The following is a 16,390-nucleotide window of genomic DNA, read 5'->3' as shown; positions in this document are numbered from 1 at the left end:
TAGAGGGGAACGAGGCAAATTGCCAGTTTCGTCAGATACGGAAATATATGAACTCAGCCCATTCAAGATTCCAGATCTAAATTTCTCGCGACTCCGGATCCATGGACACTTACTTTTTTTTTTTTGGACTGACCATGGACACTTACTTTAAATGTAAATGTAAAGTCAAAAACATTCATATTACTCCGATAATTATATTTTACATATAATTTTACACACTCATTGCCACGCCCTAGTACAAGAAAAAATAAAACTTTCATTGACGATAAATTAATGACAATGAAATAGATACGCAAAATATCTCGACACTCGTTTCTCAACTTCCATGAGCCAAGACCCTTTTATGCACGGATTTCCCATTCAACTCCTACCACGTGCACACGTTTGTGTATGTATATTGTAGGCATGATGCGCTGTAAGTGTACAGATTCTTTCTTTCTTTCTTTTTTTAAAGAGAGGTGCATGATTTTTTGAAAGCAAAGTTACACTGCTAATTTGTATCAAAAAGAAAAAGTTACACTGTTAAGAATTCACGAGTAATGTGTTCAATATAAACGGTGTTAGATGTTGATATTCATATTAATGTGCAGTCCAAACCCGTGTGGGTACATGCACATATGTTAATGGGCCTGCATTTATATGAATGCGTCCACGTGTGAACACGCAAGCAAAATCATGCACCAGAATATACACAAGTGTGCATTTACCCATTGAGACAACACAACGTAAGTGCACGCATTAAATTTCTTTTTTATCCGAGATAAAATATAATTTTAAAAAAGTATGAACATAAACTAGTCAAGCTTTTCAACCCAAGTAATTTAACATAAATCGGATAAGTAACAAGTATCATACTATTGAAGGCAATTATATTTAATTATTTAAGAGGTGTTTGGATGGAAACTAAATAATAATTCTAAAAGTAATTTTACGGTATATAAAATAAGTATGTGAGAAAAAATTTTGTTTAGACTTGCATGAAAAAGTGATTTTGGAGTGAACAAAACACCACCTTAACATATTCTCCCTAAAAATGGGAAATATTGAAGCCCAAACATGAAGGTGGGCTAAGAACGGGAAGCATAGAATGAAAGCCAGGTCTTGGCAGGGCACTGGAAGGAAGGCCCATAATGAGGACCAAAAAAAAACAAGAAAGTAAGTTTGAAAAAGCAGAACAGAGAAAAGGGGATGACGGGAGCAACACGAGCAAGGAGGAGGCCCCCAGTCACGTCAACATGATTGTCTGCTGTGTCTCTTCTCCGTCAACATCACTTATCTTTTTTTTTTTTTTAAAAAACAGAGAGAGAGAAAAGAGGAGTAATGATATAATAAAGGAGGCACAACCACTGAATCTATTAAAAAACAGGCACACGATGAATCAATCAATCAGTCCATTCAAAACACAACAGACGCAACTCCTCACATCTCTCTCTCATCTCTGCATTTCCAATTTACAAGAAGACACCACGACAGCGTCGCGCGGCATGCACGGGCGAATCTCTCTCTCTCTCTCTCTCTCTCTCTCTCTCTCTCTCTCTGTGCCAGTCTCCCCCCCTCTGCTCTTTCATTTATTATTTTTTAAAGAGATATTTTTATATACTCCTGAGTTGGAAACAATAACAATACTGGAATAATTATTTATTCATTAATACAAATACGTTCTCTCCCATAAAAAAAATCAAATTACATGGATAATAAATATTTATTTTTAAGAATTTCTTCAGCGTAGTTTATATAAAAAGAAAATAAAACCATTCAAGAATTCATAACTCATAAAAAGGAACCGCGGAGTAGTAATCAGGGGTCACGAAAATGCAGTTGCCTTGAGAGTAACAGAGCACATGTGATGTTACTTAGATGCCTAGAGCGCCATACATTTTAACCCCTTTTCCCTTTACGTCTTGCCAGTTTGTGCTCCATACTGTTTTGGTTGACACTCCTTTTACTTTTAATCACATCGCCGCCGTACCTCTCGCTCTCTTTTTTATTCTTCCAAACCCCTCAGGCTCCCAATTTTCTCTTCAAATGTAAAACCCAGCTCCCAAGTCCCAACTCTCGTATTAATTTAATTTAGTTCATTTCCGTAGGAAGCGTAAGGATGAGTAAACAATTCGAGCATAAGGATCCGCTCACTCCTCCTCAAAGGAATTGAATGCAACATTCACCCAATTATTTACTCTTTTCAATTTGACAACAAAACCGTTTTTCACTCTTATCGATTGAATTCAAAGACTAGAGTGTGCATGCATGGAGCGAGTTCCTAGCTCACGGTGGTACCATACTCATTATGGTTATGATCATAGCACAGATATACCCTAAAAACCAGATGACTAATACACAAACTCATGGTGGATCCGATCATGGCAGGAATTCCCAAAAACACACACACACGCCAGGTCTTCTATGGAAAGGCATTATTTGTTCACAGCTCCTGAGCTTAGGACATAGTATTATAGCAGCAGTGATCAGTGGCAAAATGGGGAAAAGTTTATGATCCGGCATGGTGGTGGCCACTGGCAGGTCCTCCAAGCGTCAGAGCCAACCCACTGAGATCGCTCCTCATCATCTTCTCCTCTCTGGAAAAAGACGAAGCGCCTTTCGCTCTCATCATTGGGAATGGTTGAGTCGCCTGACACAACTCAGGCCTGCAACGACTACTTCCCCGCTGGCTACCCCTCACATTCTCCCCCTTCTGATTTGATGATGAGTTCATCCCACACGCACCATTCATCCAACCGCTCGCTTCCATACTGACCCCTCTTGACACTGTTCCTGTTCCCTGCACATGTTATTTTTCCCCGTCAATTCCCACTAACTTCGACTCCCTAGTAATTCTTAATTCTTAACCTGATACAGCCTATGACCGAATCGTCCCAGTTTGGAATCTTACGGGTGCAAACAAGACTCCACGGAAAATTTTTCCGTTCACCGTGGCCGTCATCAGCAAACCTGAGTCAAAGGCCCCGTCGACTCTCCCTCGAACTTCAGCGCCAATCTAGAATTCAAATTCCACAAGCAAGTAAACGACAAGTTGATAAAGAAAAACCTGAGAGGGGGGGGGGGATAGTGAGTCCCGTGAGTACCAGGTGTTGGATGGGCCCTCGTACCAAGGGCATGTGCTCTGCATCATAAACATGGCGGTGCTGTTTTAGATAATAAAAGCCCAGGGGATTCATATGGCTCGAATTCTTCAGTACTTTTGGGTTCATGGAAGCACTGTCATGTTGGGAATTGTTTGGCATTTGGTTTAACTGTTTGAAAGTAAGGAATCGCTGGGAGTCCGTGGTGGAAGCAGTGGGTTTTTGGGCAGGGTTAAGTTCTTGATCGGATTGAGTCGGAGATGAATGCTGGGACAAGGAAAGAGAATGCTCTTCCTGGTCAAAATCAACGTCCCACACCTTGGAAGCAACAATTCTCCTCCTCTTCTGTTCGGAAGCATCTGAACAGAATTACATTGATAAAGTCAACCAAAGATTGCGTAAACAAGTATTCTTTAACTGGGTGTCTATTAAGTGTTAACCCACCGGATTCAAAGTGGAAAGGCTGCTTTTTCCCTGAGGCGAAATCATAAGTTCCCTTTCCTATACCTTCCACATTACTCCCCATGAGCATTGTCTTCTGCTTAAAAAGACACTGTTAGCTCCTTCGGGAAGGCATAGTATATCATAAATTAGTAAGACTACTGTTAATAAATTGTTTTGTAGCCACGTGAACTTTTGTACCACGTTGCTGTCTGCCCCGCCTGAGCAGGTCTTCTTCCAACAGCTTCCAAAAACTTTGCTCACAGAGATGTTGTAACGTCCATTTGGGTGCTCTGCTCCCAGCTGCAACACTAACAATTCATCCAGAGGACGTTCATCTTCCCCACACCTGCCAATTAAATTAGGGTTATTTGTATTAGTAAGTGAACAGGAAGGAAAGACAGAGAAAAAATGAAGATCGATAAGATGATGTAATGAACCTACCCTCCATATATTACGATGTCCATGTCAGCAACAACAGCTGTGTGGGAAAACCGCCCTTGGGTTTGCTGACCTCGTATTTCAAGTTGAGTCCACGAACAAGTGCAGATATCAAACACCCAAACATCATTATAGTAATGTTTATCTCCAACCCCTCCAATGATGTAGACCTGCATGTGAACCATGAAGAATACACTCAGCTAAATTTGACGAGAAGACACAGATTTAATTAAAGTGGTACTAAAATTCATCATCAAAACTTGCCTTAGTTCCAATATTAACAGCAGCATGCCCTGCCCTTACACCAGGGGAAGGTCCTTGAACAGTCAACTGTCATTAAAATGCAGAGAGGACCAGGATTATTGTTAAGTGTCCTCTAGTTGAGGCGACTTTAATTTTCAAGGTGGGGAGATATTTAACAGCATACGTACCTCTGACCAAGTCATTGTATCCAGATCCAGCATATCTACATTACCATGATACTGATCACCACAGTCTCCTCCATAAACAAAAAGCTTGTTCCCAATTGCGAGAGTAGTGTGGCTGTCCCTAGGGACAGGCAAGTCACCTTTTACCTCTGGAGAAGTCCATCTCATGGTTCGAAGATCTAGAATGTGCAAATCGTTTAGGTAGTTTGAATCACCTTCTCCACTACCACCAAAAATCACTAATCTTTCGTCACCGAACAGGGTAGCAGAGTGACTTTCTCTTGGTGAAGGAGGGTTCCCTTTACATTCAGGACGAACCCACTCAAGGGTGGCCAGATCTAGGATATGGATGTCGTTAACTTTCTTGAAGCCATTTGTGCCACCAAACACTATCATTTTATGGCCTACAAGAACAGCACTGTGGCTATCTCTAGGACCAGGCCCTTCCCCGGTTGTTGCCAGTTTGCTCCATGTCATGTTGTTCAGGTCCAAAGTCAGAACATCGCTGAAATGAAGCCCTCCGCAACACCCCTGAAATGTGCATGCACGGGAATCATAGGTCTGCTATTTAACAACAGAGAGCATTATAATTATAATTCTGCATCATAACTAACCCGTTTATCCGGGGACAACAGACAGCTAAGCTACAAACATTGAAATGCTCAAATTACCAGGAACGAATTCGGAAGTAGGACGACATGGAAGCATTTTTGGCTTCCTAGTTCCTACATGCGTGGTTGTTAGGTCGACAAACATGAAGCGAGTGAAGGGGGAGCAGAAACGGAGAATGTAAACGTGAGTATTTCTATTGCAAAAAAGCAGAAAGACCATGGTTAGGAAACCATGTCTTGTCCCACTAAATAGAGAAAGAAAATTGAACTTGGTTGGCAGAAAAAAAAAAAAAAAAACCAGAGGTCGAAAGAAAAATCGGGAAAAAACTACTATGCAGAGAAGAAAGTGGTTTGATTATTAGCCAAACATAGCAGTATGACAGAGAACATGGGAACATAGTACTGCGAGGTTATGAAATAAATGAGCATCCTATTCTACGAAGAAAAAAACTTCCAGATGTCAAGAGACAGCACTACTTACTCAGGAGCACCACACACATCCGGTAATCAAGAAGCAATTTCACAGAATGACTATGTATGCTAAGAACAAACTAGAACTAACTACCAGGAACTTGAAAAGAAAAAGATTTTGATCATACCCCAAAGACATACACAACGCCCACGGAAAAGCAAGCAGAGTGCCCCCATCTTTCAGAAGGTGTAAACCCCAAAACTTTTGGATATAGCCACATTGCTTTCTTTGAAGTTTCAGTTCCCAGAGAGCCCATTTTTTTAACTCCTGTGTCTGTGCCTTACTCTGTTCTGTGCGTGTGAGGTAAGTTTCAAAACTTGAGGATTGCTTCAAGACAGTGCTTGACAAAGATGAAGAGAGAGGAAGAGGAAGAGGAAGAGGAAGGGAGAAGGAGGGAGTCAAAAGAGGACATCAACAAGCCAAGTGATATATCAACTATCAAAATCAATAGACATGAAAAGATGGGCGCTTTCAAGTCCAAATCACTGTGGCAACCAACAGCAACAGATGGCTGTGGTGAAAAGAACATAATATTTTCATATTCTTATTATAAATGTTGCCCGGTACGGTCACTGTAGAAAGAGAAAACGAGCCGCAGATTATAAATAAGAAGAAAAATGGAGAGGGAATTTGCTTAGGTAAAACAAGGAGGGATGCACATGTCACTGGGAGAAAGTAGAGACGTAGAGATGAGGGGAGGTGGACGAACATGAACTAGTAGTGTAATATCATGGAATGTGACCATTGAAGTTGAAGGGGGAGAGAGAAAGAGGGAATCTCAAATCAAGTCGATGCTTTCTTTCTGATGGACTTGTGAGTTTTAATGTTTTAAAATAATGAGTTCCTCACTTTGCTTTTGTCCAACTGAAAATGATGGTGTGTGGGGCATTGGGTCGTTGGAAATGATGAGGAAGCTGTTTTGGGTTTGAGGCCCTTTGACACTTGACAGCGTCGGTTGGGGATGGGGGGCGTTTCGTAAGCGTACCGCTTCGAGTTTCAGCCACAGGGTTATTGTGATGTTATGTAAATTGAGATAATTTAGAGGGAAATCTTATTAAATACTTGAAAAATCTGATTGAACCAATATTTTATCAATGTGTTATATATATTTAAACATTTTCAAATTTTGATATTATGGCTTTGGTTTAAAAAAATCACTCCCTCCGGTTTAAGATATAAAAGTTAAATTTTATTGGAAGGATTTGGTCTTTTTTTTAGTAAAATAACATTTATTTTTGTCTAAGTATTTAATGAGTTTTTTTTTTAATTTTACCCCTTATATTCTCTTTTCTCTTTAATTTATTTATTACATCTTTTACTTATTTTTCTTATTAATAATGGCATATTTAGGGGGAAAAATACATTCCTTACATATTTATTATTTTAAACTGATTTTAACTAATTATTTGATAAAAATAAATAGATAAAATTTATCTTATATTTTGAATTGGAAGACAGCATATCATAAAACAGTCGGGTGTAATTTTCTGGGGGGAAAAACAGTAAGAACATTGTTCAGTGTTAATTCGGACGTGGCCAAAAAAAATCTGTGACTTGAACAGTTAGAAAACAAGCATGCACGCGCGAGGTGCCACGGCAAATGGGGGGAGGACGGGTCTAGTAAATATGATTATTAGAGGTGTCAGTAAATGCAGTTAATAATGTCAATATTATCAATTAATAATCAAAAGGCATGGTGTGGGGTCAAGGAGAGCCAGTTGTGAGGGGGTGGCTGGATGGAGATCCAGAAATGGGTCTTCTCTGAAGGCGTTTGGGGAAGTGCGGTGCTTTGTTTCCCGCAATTTATTTGTAGTTTCGGGAAGTGAGTTCCTCTCTGCTTGTTTACCAAACAAATTTAAGACACACAGCCACAGCGGTGCTTGTAATCTCTCATCAATCGCCACCTCAATTGTCCCACACGCTTTTTTTTTTTTTTTTTTAAGAAGGTGTTTGATTTAAGTACTTTTTTTTAAAAAAATATTTTTATGTAAACTAAAATAAAAGACTGTTTGAGCGCATCCATGGGCGTCTGCTCATCTTTGCTTTGGAATTATTTTGTTCGATTGTGATTGCCTACGATGTTATTGTTTAATAATAGAGGCCAGATCATTGGGTGTGAATTGAAAATTTTGAATTCAATGGATGACAGACGTGTTTACTGATCTAATGTGACAACTTGAGGTGGGAGGATGCTTTGCAAAGGCAGGAGTTTGGAGGAGTTTTGGCTCCATGCTTCATGCCTGTTTCCTGTGGAAGGATGTACTCTAGTTTCTTCTCGTCTTGCCCAAAGAGCGTGCGCTCATGGCTACAAATAAAAAACAAAACCAGCTTTGTCGTAGAGTGAGCTGGGCTGCATGGTTTAAATTTTTGGACAGCTACCATTTTTTGTGTTAAATTTTCTTCTTACCTTATTATAGTTGCATGGTTTAATTTGATTCAATCAATGATATTTTTCCTTGAAAATAATACAATAATAAAAATGAACAGTATAAAAATAAAAAATGCCCGTGTATTTGAAATGACCAAAAAATATATGAATATTATTATAAGGTTAATATAATTTTTAGTTTTCAAATTGTTCTTTTTTTAATTTTAGTCACTTATGAGATGATCTGAATTATACAAAATAATATTTTAAATTAAAAAAAACTGTAAAAAACCAACATTTATGATTTAAGATTTAAAGAATCAAAATCAAAAGTTAATCCTTAAAACCGACCTAGAAATAAGAGATGAGAAAAGACAGGGACAAAAACGGGGACGTAGGATGAGAGAGAGAGAGAGCGCGAGAGCGACCGGGGCAAGACGTAGGAAGCACGCGAGAAACCCGGGAGGCATTTTTAGTTGAAGATGGCGGCAGTACTCCCCCCCCTGCCCACACACCCGTCCCACGTGCCTGTCTTTGTACCCGCCACCCTTTTCCGTATTATTCTCCACCCGTTCTCTGCCCTTTATTGCAAGCGTGGCCCAAGGCCCATTTCTCTGCTTTTGTTTAGTTATATTCACCCGCCCCTTCTTCTGCTTTCATCCTTCACAGTTCACACCTTCATTTCTTACTGCCCAAGAACAACCTACTCTCTCCTCGACGATAATAAATGCTACTCCTTTCACTCAGAAAAAATAAAAAAATAAATACTACTCTTCCACTGTTATATATATAACTTATTTTATAGTATAAATTTATATGACAAAATAAGTTTTATATTTAGAACCAGAGTAGTATCTCAGATTCTTAATTAAAAAAAATAATTGACTAATTTGAGTAAACTAAAAAAATTAATTAGATTAGTTATTTATAATAAATAGATGTTTTCTTTTTTAAAATATCTTTACTAATCAAATATATTAGTTAAGACCACCATTATTATAAGGATTATTATGAAAAAAAAGATATATATGAGAGACAAAATAACTTAAAGTTTTATATTTAGTACCAAAGTAAAAAAATCAAACGAACTTTTATATTAATAATTAAAATTAGTACTTATACTATTTTTTTATAAGCGTTAATTATTTTCTTGCCATCTTCATAAGCTTTAATTAACTATTTTACTTAAGACAGTTATAATTATCCTAAAAATTAGTATTAGTCACAGAAATTTGGTTAATTAGTTAAAAAAGTTTTATGACTAATTAAAGCAATAAATGAAAACTCAATATTTCAAATGAAACATGTCATACCGTAAAACATATAGGAGGATACCTATATTTTAATGTAGGGGTGTTTATGAGGCCCAGTAATCCGGTATGCTCGTCCAAGCCCGTAAAAAAAAAATGCCCTGCCCAGTCCAAAAAACACAGCCCGAAAAAAAAAATGAGTATTTTCGGATTGGGCTATTCATGGGCAGGGCCAGTTAGCAGGCATGGCATGCAGGTCTTCCCATTTGGCCTTGCCCCAAATATATATATAATTATTTATATTATAATATATTTTTTTTAGAATTATAATGTATATAATGTAATATTAATACACTATTTTATTATACTTCAATACGCAAAAGGAATATTACTCCCTTATATTATTAGACTTTATATTTTTAAAGTTCTAGTTTTTTTTTTAAAAAAAAAACACACCACCTTTTTTAACTTTTTAAAATTATCTTATTGTGTACTATGATTATTTTTTTAACTTTTATATGTTGATATTACTTCATATATCATGAAATAATACTAATTATACCAATTTGAATGTAATATATAGATCTCTATAAATTATATTAAACTATAAGTTAATAATATAATTGAACATGTTAATATAGCTTGTATTTTTTACATGTCTTGTTATTTTCTCAACTTTGTGAAGGTTGATGCAAATTATTTGGACTTTAAGACTTTGATTACAATTTTTTTACTTTCTTGTTTTTAATAAATTATGGATATTGTTAAATTGTTAAAGTATGGATATCTATTAAGACACAACAATTTCACGACTCAAGTTATAAATTTGGGTAAGAAAAATCTGCCCTGCCCAGCTAGCAATAGCCCAGCCGGAAATAGCATGGGCTTCTACTGGGCAGGGCCAGGCACCAAACTGCATTTTGCAGTTACCCTGCTCAGCCCTACTCATGCACACCCTTATTTTAGCAACATATAAGAAGTTGTTAACTCCAAAGTAAAGCTAATCATATAAGTTGGATCTTAAAAAGCAAGCTTTTTTAACCCATCAAACTTTATTTATTTTTTAAATTAGTTGATTATTATAATGAAATTATCATATGCCATATCTTATTTAGAATTTTTTTTAAAAAAATACTCATATCATTTATTTGGTAGTTTTAATTAAATATTTTAAAGAGAAACAAGAATTTTATTTTATGTAAAAAAATTGTTTTAAAATAAATAAACAAATGTCATTGATTAGCAGCTTTTTGGCCCACATCACTTAAGTTCAAGGTCAGCTTCTAAAAATCTAATTTATACCATAGATTACATTACAAGCAAAATCTTATATTCTAAAAATAATATTTGTTTTGTTTTTTTTTTTTTTTAAAAGATGCTTATATGGACGGGGAGAGAAGAAATGCGCGTGTGATACTTGTTAAAATAAGGGGTGCAGTCTGTTGAAGGCCAAGACCAGCGAGACCCAGTGCGAAGGGTACGGATACCATCCCAGTGCATGTACTCGCTTTGTCTTCATTTCACATCAAGCCTGTCAATTTTCACACATTCTATTTTGTTTAGACTTCGATTGATTATTAGCCTCGTGCACTATAATCACGATGCGTATAAGGAAAAACATACGTTGGACCTATTCTAATTTTTCACACGAGCAATGCCTATCTATTAATTTGTAATAACCTGGTGAGGAGAAAAAGTTTCACCAGCCCTCCTCGTCCAGCAATATCAAATAAATTCAAATATGTATTCTGGCTCGCGTTCTTGTCGAACGGAACAACTGCACAAAGTCACAAACAGAAGGTGCAATGAATAGGGATAGTTAAAGTAGTAATAGACCAATATGCAGAAAATCAAGGAAGTGGGTAATTTATTAAATGTCTTCAGTATCAACCAAGTTAGTGCACTTGAAGATGTCATATTCTCTGCCCCTTCCATATGCATGTAGACACGAGTGACACGGAAAGGGGCCTTAAAAATGACACAGAAATTCATAAACTATGCTAGCAACCAATAAACTAGATAATGAAAGGATACCTCCATAAAAATCATAAGTGAGGATCACAGGAGAAAAGGCTTTTCCGGTCATCAGTTCCATTCAGCAACCATCTGCAAAATATCCAAGCCGCAGCAACCACTGATGCAAGAGACAACACTGCCAGAATTCCAAAATGTGAAACATCATTTGCAATCATTGCAACTCCCAGCATTGCGCACTCTGCAAAACTAGCAACAGCAACCTCTGTTGTCCCAATGAGATTTGCTTTGGAGGAGGGGTTCCCCGTTTGAAGAATCTGCATCCCCACAACTTCATATGACATATTTCCAAACCTTGACAATATCTGCATACATGATCACATATGCATACATATCTTCAGCGGAAAACTTCAATGATAACTAGTTTTATGTGTAGGATACTCCCCAAATCATCAGATTATGCAAATTGAGACCATCCCAAGGTATTGCTTCCTTTCTTATAAAGCTTAAGCCATGGACAAACATATCTACTCAGGACAATTGTTACAATAAACTTGATTTAGATGAAGTTAAAAAAAAATGCCATTCCACTTAGTCCAAACTTCGAGTCTTGTTTGCCAACAATTGCAAGTTCTACTAAAAGTATCTTATCAGAGTTTATGGTTTCATCGGAGCCGACTAACTTGCAAATTCAATATGGCAAAAATGCTACACTTGTCTCGTGCCAGCTTTACCCATACATCATGATTGTTGTCCTAGCGCTGCACTAAGCTACTTTATTTTATCATTATATACTTATCTTATTAGTGACAAAATAAAATACACTTACAATCAGACACAAGAAGGAAATAAGCGGGGTCTGTCGAGAAACTGCTCCAGTCCAATATACACCAACAGCCATGCTAAGAAGCAAAGCCTGCAACACTAATCCAATTGCTCCAGCCTGCCAGAGAGAGATCACTTGCTTTTATTATGGACTGCGAATAAATTAACTTGTCATACTAGCCTATTTGCAGAGGGAAAATTGTAGAAGAAACCTTCGAAAGACCAAATCGCTTGACCAGTGTTGAAGCAACAAATGTAGCAGCAACACCCATCAAAGCACATAATCCACTAAATCCTCCAATGATGGATGGGTGTAGGCCTGTTGATGTGGCATAAACTGTGTTAGTCTTTGTCTCCTAGGTATGCTTGGATTGCAGATAATGGATAAGAAAGGAAGAAAAAAGGGATATTTAATTCTAAACTGAATTGTCTGTTGCTGTGGCATAAACTGAACACTTCAAATCCATAAAACAAAATGTTTAAATTGAATTGTCACTTATTTTCCCTTCCCCTCCATTTTCGATAATCCAAAAATACCATTAAACTTGAAACATTCGAGCATGAACACTATTAAGTTTTTTTTTGGTGTGCAATAGTGAATTACGAAAGTGGAGAAATTATTACTTTTTTTTTTTTTTGGATTTGAAATTAGGTACTAAAGCCTGCTCTAAAGCACAAGGAGAGGGGGGGGGGGGGGAATTCACGCACCGCGCTGTGTTAAAAATGCTGTCATCAGATTGCCAGGAGTAAGCCCAACATTGAAGTAAAGGAGCACACAAGTAAGACTTGCTGGAAGAACTGGCTGCTCCAGATACTCCTTCCAACCTAGCTTGATTGCTTCTACCCCTTTAGCCACTGATATCCCCAGCAGAAAGTAATATAAGTATATTTGATATAACCACTTGGCCATACGATTCTCAATGAATTTACGAATTCAAAAGGACCTATGTTTTCGTGACGTGGCTCAGGTTCTTCAGTGGATGTTTTGTAACAGGTTTGTGAAGATCTAGGCCGGTCAAGAACACTCGTCGAAAGCTTGTTGGCCAATCGCGCAAGAGCAATCTATTACATGAGAATGGAGAGTGTCAATGCGAAAAATGAATACGTCTTTCAACAACTGGAAGTATCAGGACAAGAAAAATCAGGGGAATTACGGTAACAGGCAACAGTCCCATCATTAAGCCAGCAGCAATTTTCAAACAGGTCACTGGATCAAATATAGAAAGAAGGACTCCAAACAGCGATGCCCCAACTATCTGTAAAACGGATATTACACTGAGAACATGCAAATGTATAAGCTGGTTAATCCATTTAGCGCTTTTTTTTGGGGGAAAAAAGCAAGGACCTCACACAAGAGATCGATTTGATTCAGAACAGCATTTGCCTGAGCAAGTGCGATTGGCCTATTCACTCCTGCTAGCTGTTGAAAGAAAACAGTCAAAGGGGATTAGAGAAACATGTAATTTAAAATAATTTTATTCTGAAAACTAAGAAGGGGAAACAAGAGAAGCTGGCTATGAATGACATTACCAGCACCACCCAGTCTCGCTCATTTGCAACCCCTAAAGCTACCCCACATAGCCTCTCAATAGCCCCTGCTGACATTAGTGTGATAAACCATGGATGTAAAAGCAGGGATGACACTGAAGAAGGACGAATATAATGGGCATGAATGATCATAATTGCGGATAGCAACTGAGCAGATGCCTGACAATTTAATAATTGTTAGATTAAAAAACCTTTTAAGAAGGAACCATATATCTGATGGTAAATTTCTTATCAACCAACTTGCCTGCACAATATTCAATAAATTATTTGCTTGTACTCTGGGCACATGATCCATAACGCTGCCAACCATTGGACCTCCAACAATTGTAGCAAGTTTGGTAAAGAAACCCATGACCACAACAGGCAAAAGGCTTGGATGGATCAATGCAATGGTCGAGGGCCAAGCAAAATTCCATAGTTGTTCCACTAAATTTCTGGCTATGCAGCTACAATAGAAAGCTAAAACACAAGACAAGCCTAAGATTAGGAACCTCTTAGATGAATAAAGATTCAGAGCCATCAATTAATCCCCGGGACATATGACAAATAGTAAGACCACAAGCATAAACTCAGCTGCCAACTAATCTTTGAACCAAATGGCACACAATAAGATCTCGAAGCATGATTAAATTTGATTAACAGAACACAAAGATTCATTACTGTTAGGAGGTTACAACGTCAGGCCGAATTGAAATCTTGTATGCCACCGATGCATGCTTATTTTTTCAGAAGGGCAGGTGTGAAACCTCATAATGAGCAAATAAGCTTTTTAATTCTATCTAAAATAAATGCATATAGGTGGCAATTCAGGAAGGAAAGCAATGAAAACCAAAATATGATGAAAAATGTTAGAGAAATATGTCTATAGAAAATTAAGAGAAAAATAATTATTCCTACACTCAAGGAACAATTAAAAAAAGACAACTCAGAGGATCCTTTTAACTCCGAAAGAATTGTGCCTACTCAAAATAATTTTCCTTGAAAAATTTTATTAATGCGTTTACAAATATAAATTTGAAATTTTTGGTTCAATTTGATGCTTCAGTTGATTGACTTTAATACGAGTGATTGATTTATCACGACGATATGGAAAATAGCTATGCTGTAGTTATAGTTTATAAAGTTGGAAGTATCTCACCATATAATCCGGATGGGTGGGCAGGAGTGGCTGCAAGGGTTTGTTGTTCCTCTTCTGACAAAACCTGAAGAGCAGACCATAGAAAGATGAGAAATGGTATGACCAGCTCGAAGAACATGATAGAGTGAAGTAAATAACCTACAGGTAATGCTGTCAAGAGACTATCCGCATATGTGCCCTCAGTCAATAGGTTCAGAGATTCGGTTGGGAGAATATCTGATTTAAGCTGAACGATTGGCACTAGACGATCAGTTTCGACCGTTGAGCATTCTCCTTGAATCTCGTCAGTTGAAATAGGGTCTAAACATATATCCGTATCCGTGATTGAACATCTGGAACTAAAATTCTCAAACCTGTAAATACAAGCAGATCAAATTTGAAATCCAGAAGACAACTTTTGAAAGTTGAACTGCGCCCAACTAGTCATGCTAATATATTGTTCCTTGAAGTTTAAATTATCATCATATCGTTCTTCTAACTCCCTGTAATAGTCAGGTTAAATTAAGAATAAACCGAACAATGAGATTCTATCACTTTGCTCTCCAGCCTCAAAAGAAATTTGGAGAAGGAGCAAGCAATAGCATATGAAGTATTGAACAGACTTCGGCTGCTTTCCAATCGACAACATGAGAACCAAAGATCTGCTAACTCAGAGATGAAGGGCTTGAACTTAATTCTATGGGGGCACATGGCAGTATTGCCCTATCAATTTAAACATTGAGGGGCACCGAGAGAGAGGAAACGTGCCCGACTCCATAAATGTCAAGTCAAAATAATACCAACTAAACCAAAAAAAAAAAAAGATAATAAAAATAGATTACTCTCCTCTCCACTGGCCTCTGAGACATTTGATAGGAAGCAGGACAGCCAATAACATATAGCTGTTAGAGACACTTCCCAGCGGCATTCCAGTTCCAAGGGACAACAAAAGAACAAAATACGTGCTAATTCTGTTCCTACAAGACCCCTCATCCACGACTGACTCACTCAAGAAGAATAAAAGATTACAAAAAACCAAAAAAAAAAAAACCAATACAGAGTCCGAAGAGCATTGTTCCTTTCTTTCGTCAGTTTACTTGGCTACGGACAATAGCATGCAGACCTGACAAGTAATGCGTGCTTGCGTGAGACACAATGCCGTCTGGGATTCAACCATCGGATGGAAGGAAAGCGGTAGCGAATTCGAGAGGTTGGCGGAGACGACAAAATGGAAAATTTGAAAGAACTAGTAGAGATGGCATCAGGGGCAATAACCATGGATTCTGCCGTTTGTAATACTCATGCAGTCCCAGAAGCAGTGGAACCTTTCGGCTCTTTCCTCGATGTGTTACGTATTGCGTCAATGTTCATCAGAATTATCGCCCTTCTTTAAACCAGCGATCTGTTCCATGGACAATAATGTTGTGGGATTGACATTTTGGATAGCGCGAAAAGATGAGTTCGGCCTCAGCGACCTCATCTGATCTTAGTGAAGGTAGTTTTGTTCTGAACTTGGAGGGAATATTGCATTTCGCAAGTGGGCTTGAGCCTTTTCAACGTAGAAATGCGAAGGGATCTTTCAATCAATTTTCGCAACCTGACCTTTTTTGGTTTTTTGTTTTTAACGGAAAGGGGCCTATGGAACGGCATTGTGCCAAGTAGAGCCTGGGGATTCCACAAAAAATGAATGAACCCGCGCAGGTTCTCACTGGGCCCTACTCAGTTTCCACTGATAAAGAACGCCGTTGCACCATTCAGTTTCCATTATCTATCTCCAAAAATACCAAACGGATTGTGAGGCCGGAAAAAATTGTTTATAAAGACATGGCAAGAAA

General features: G+C 37.8%; 2 protein-coding genes across 4 annotated transcripts; both read right to left on the bottom strand.

The window, feature by feature from the left end:
• Positions 1-2,207: 2,207 nt before the first annotated feature.
• Positions 2,208-5,751, bottom strand: LOC114735865 (acyl-CoA-binding domain-containing protein 5-like). The gene is made up of 9 exons (XM_028923637.1): positions 5,601-5,751; positions 4,394-4,921; positions 4,227-4,292; positions 3,966-4,132; positions 3,723-3,870; positions 3,525-3,618; positions 3,084-3,439; positions 2,891-2,995; positions 2,208-2,779 (listed from the first exon to the last, which is right to left on the bottom strand). Exons 1-9 carry the CDS (start codon positions 5,727-5,729, stop codon positions 2,489-2,491), a joined length of 1,884 nt encoding a protein of 627 aa, XP_028779470.1. The 5' UTR covers positions 5,730-5,751; the 3' UTR covers positions 2,208-2,488.
• Positions 5,752-10,310: 4,559 nt separating this feature from the next.
• LOC114735844 (solute carrier family 40 member 3, chloroplastic) lies at positions 10,311-16,067 on the bottom strand. Of its 3 annotated transcripts, XR_003739301.1 has the most exons (14): positions 15,679-16,066; positions 14,719-14,929; positions 14,577-14,640; positions 13,683-13,897; positions 13,421-13,597; positions 13,236-13,310; positions 13,045-13,146; positions 12,835-12,952; positions 12,599-12,745; positions 12,103-12,209; positions 11,895-12,008; positions 11,126-11,430; positions 10,715-10,868; positions 10,311-10,622 (listed from the first exon to the last, which is right to left on the bottom strand). XR_003739301.1 is itself a non-coding variant. In XM_028923608.1 (13 exons), the coding sequence occupies exons 1-12, from the start codon at positions 15,831-15,833 to the stop codon at positions 11,137-11,139; spliced, it is 1,731 nt and encodes a 576-aa protein (XP_028779441.1). In that variant the 5' UTR covers positions 15,834-16,067; the 3' UTR covers positions 10,311-10,868; positions 11,126-11,136. The 3 variants fall into 3 exon arrangements, 2 of the variants coding, with proteins under 2 accessions (XP_028779441.1, XP_028779440.1); XM_028923608.1 differs by having other exon boundaries at positions 10,311-10,868; positions 11,126-11,382; positions 15,679-16,067; XM_028923607.1 differs by having other exon boundaries at positions 10,311-10,868.
• Positions 16,068-16,390: the final 323 nt, after the last annotated feature.

Source organism: Neltuma alba, unplaced genomic scaffold (assembly GCF_004799145.2).
Source record: "Neltuma alba isolate B1F8T4 unplaced genomic scaffold, ASM479914v2 tig00013258_pilon, whole genome shotgun sequence".
Classification (NCBI taxonomy): Eukaryota; Viridiplantae; Streptophyta; class Magnoliopsida; order Fabales; family Fabaceae; genus Neltuma; species Neltuma alba.
This window is presented reverse-complemented; position numbering and strand designations above follow the sequence as displayed.

Bases quoted from the DNA above. Each gene is read 5' to 3' on its own strand.
- LOC114735865 (XM_028923637.1), bottom strand. From the start codon at position 5,729: ATGGGCTCTCTGGGAACTGAAACTTCAAAGAAAGCAATGTGGCTATAT. The intron at 4,922-5,600 runs GTATGATCAAAA...TGCACATTTCAG, and splicing joins GCGTTGTGTATGTCTTTGGG to GGGTGTTGCGGAGGGCTTCA. The intron at 3,440-3,524 runs GTGGGTTAACAC...AATTCTGTTCAG, and splicing joins GCCTTTCCACTTTGAATCCG to ATGCTTCCGAACAGAAGAGG.
- LOC114735844 (XM_028923607.1), bottom strand. From the start codon at position 15,833: ATGGTTATTGCCCCTGATGCCATCTCTACTAGTTCTTTCAAATTTTCC. The intron at 13,147-13,235 runs GTCCTTGCTTTT...TCCGTTTTACAG, and splicing joins AAATCGATCTCTTGTGTGAG to ATAGTTGGGGCATCGCTGTT. The intron at 12,746-12,834 runs GTCCTTTTGAAT...TGGGGATATCAG, and splicing joins GCCACGTCACGAAAACATAG to TGGCTAAAGGGGTAGAAGCA.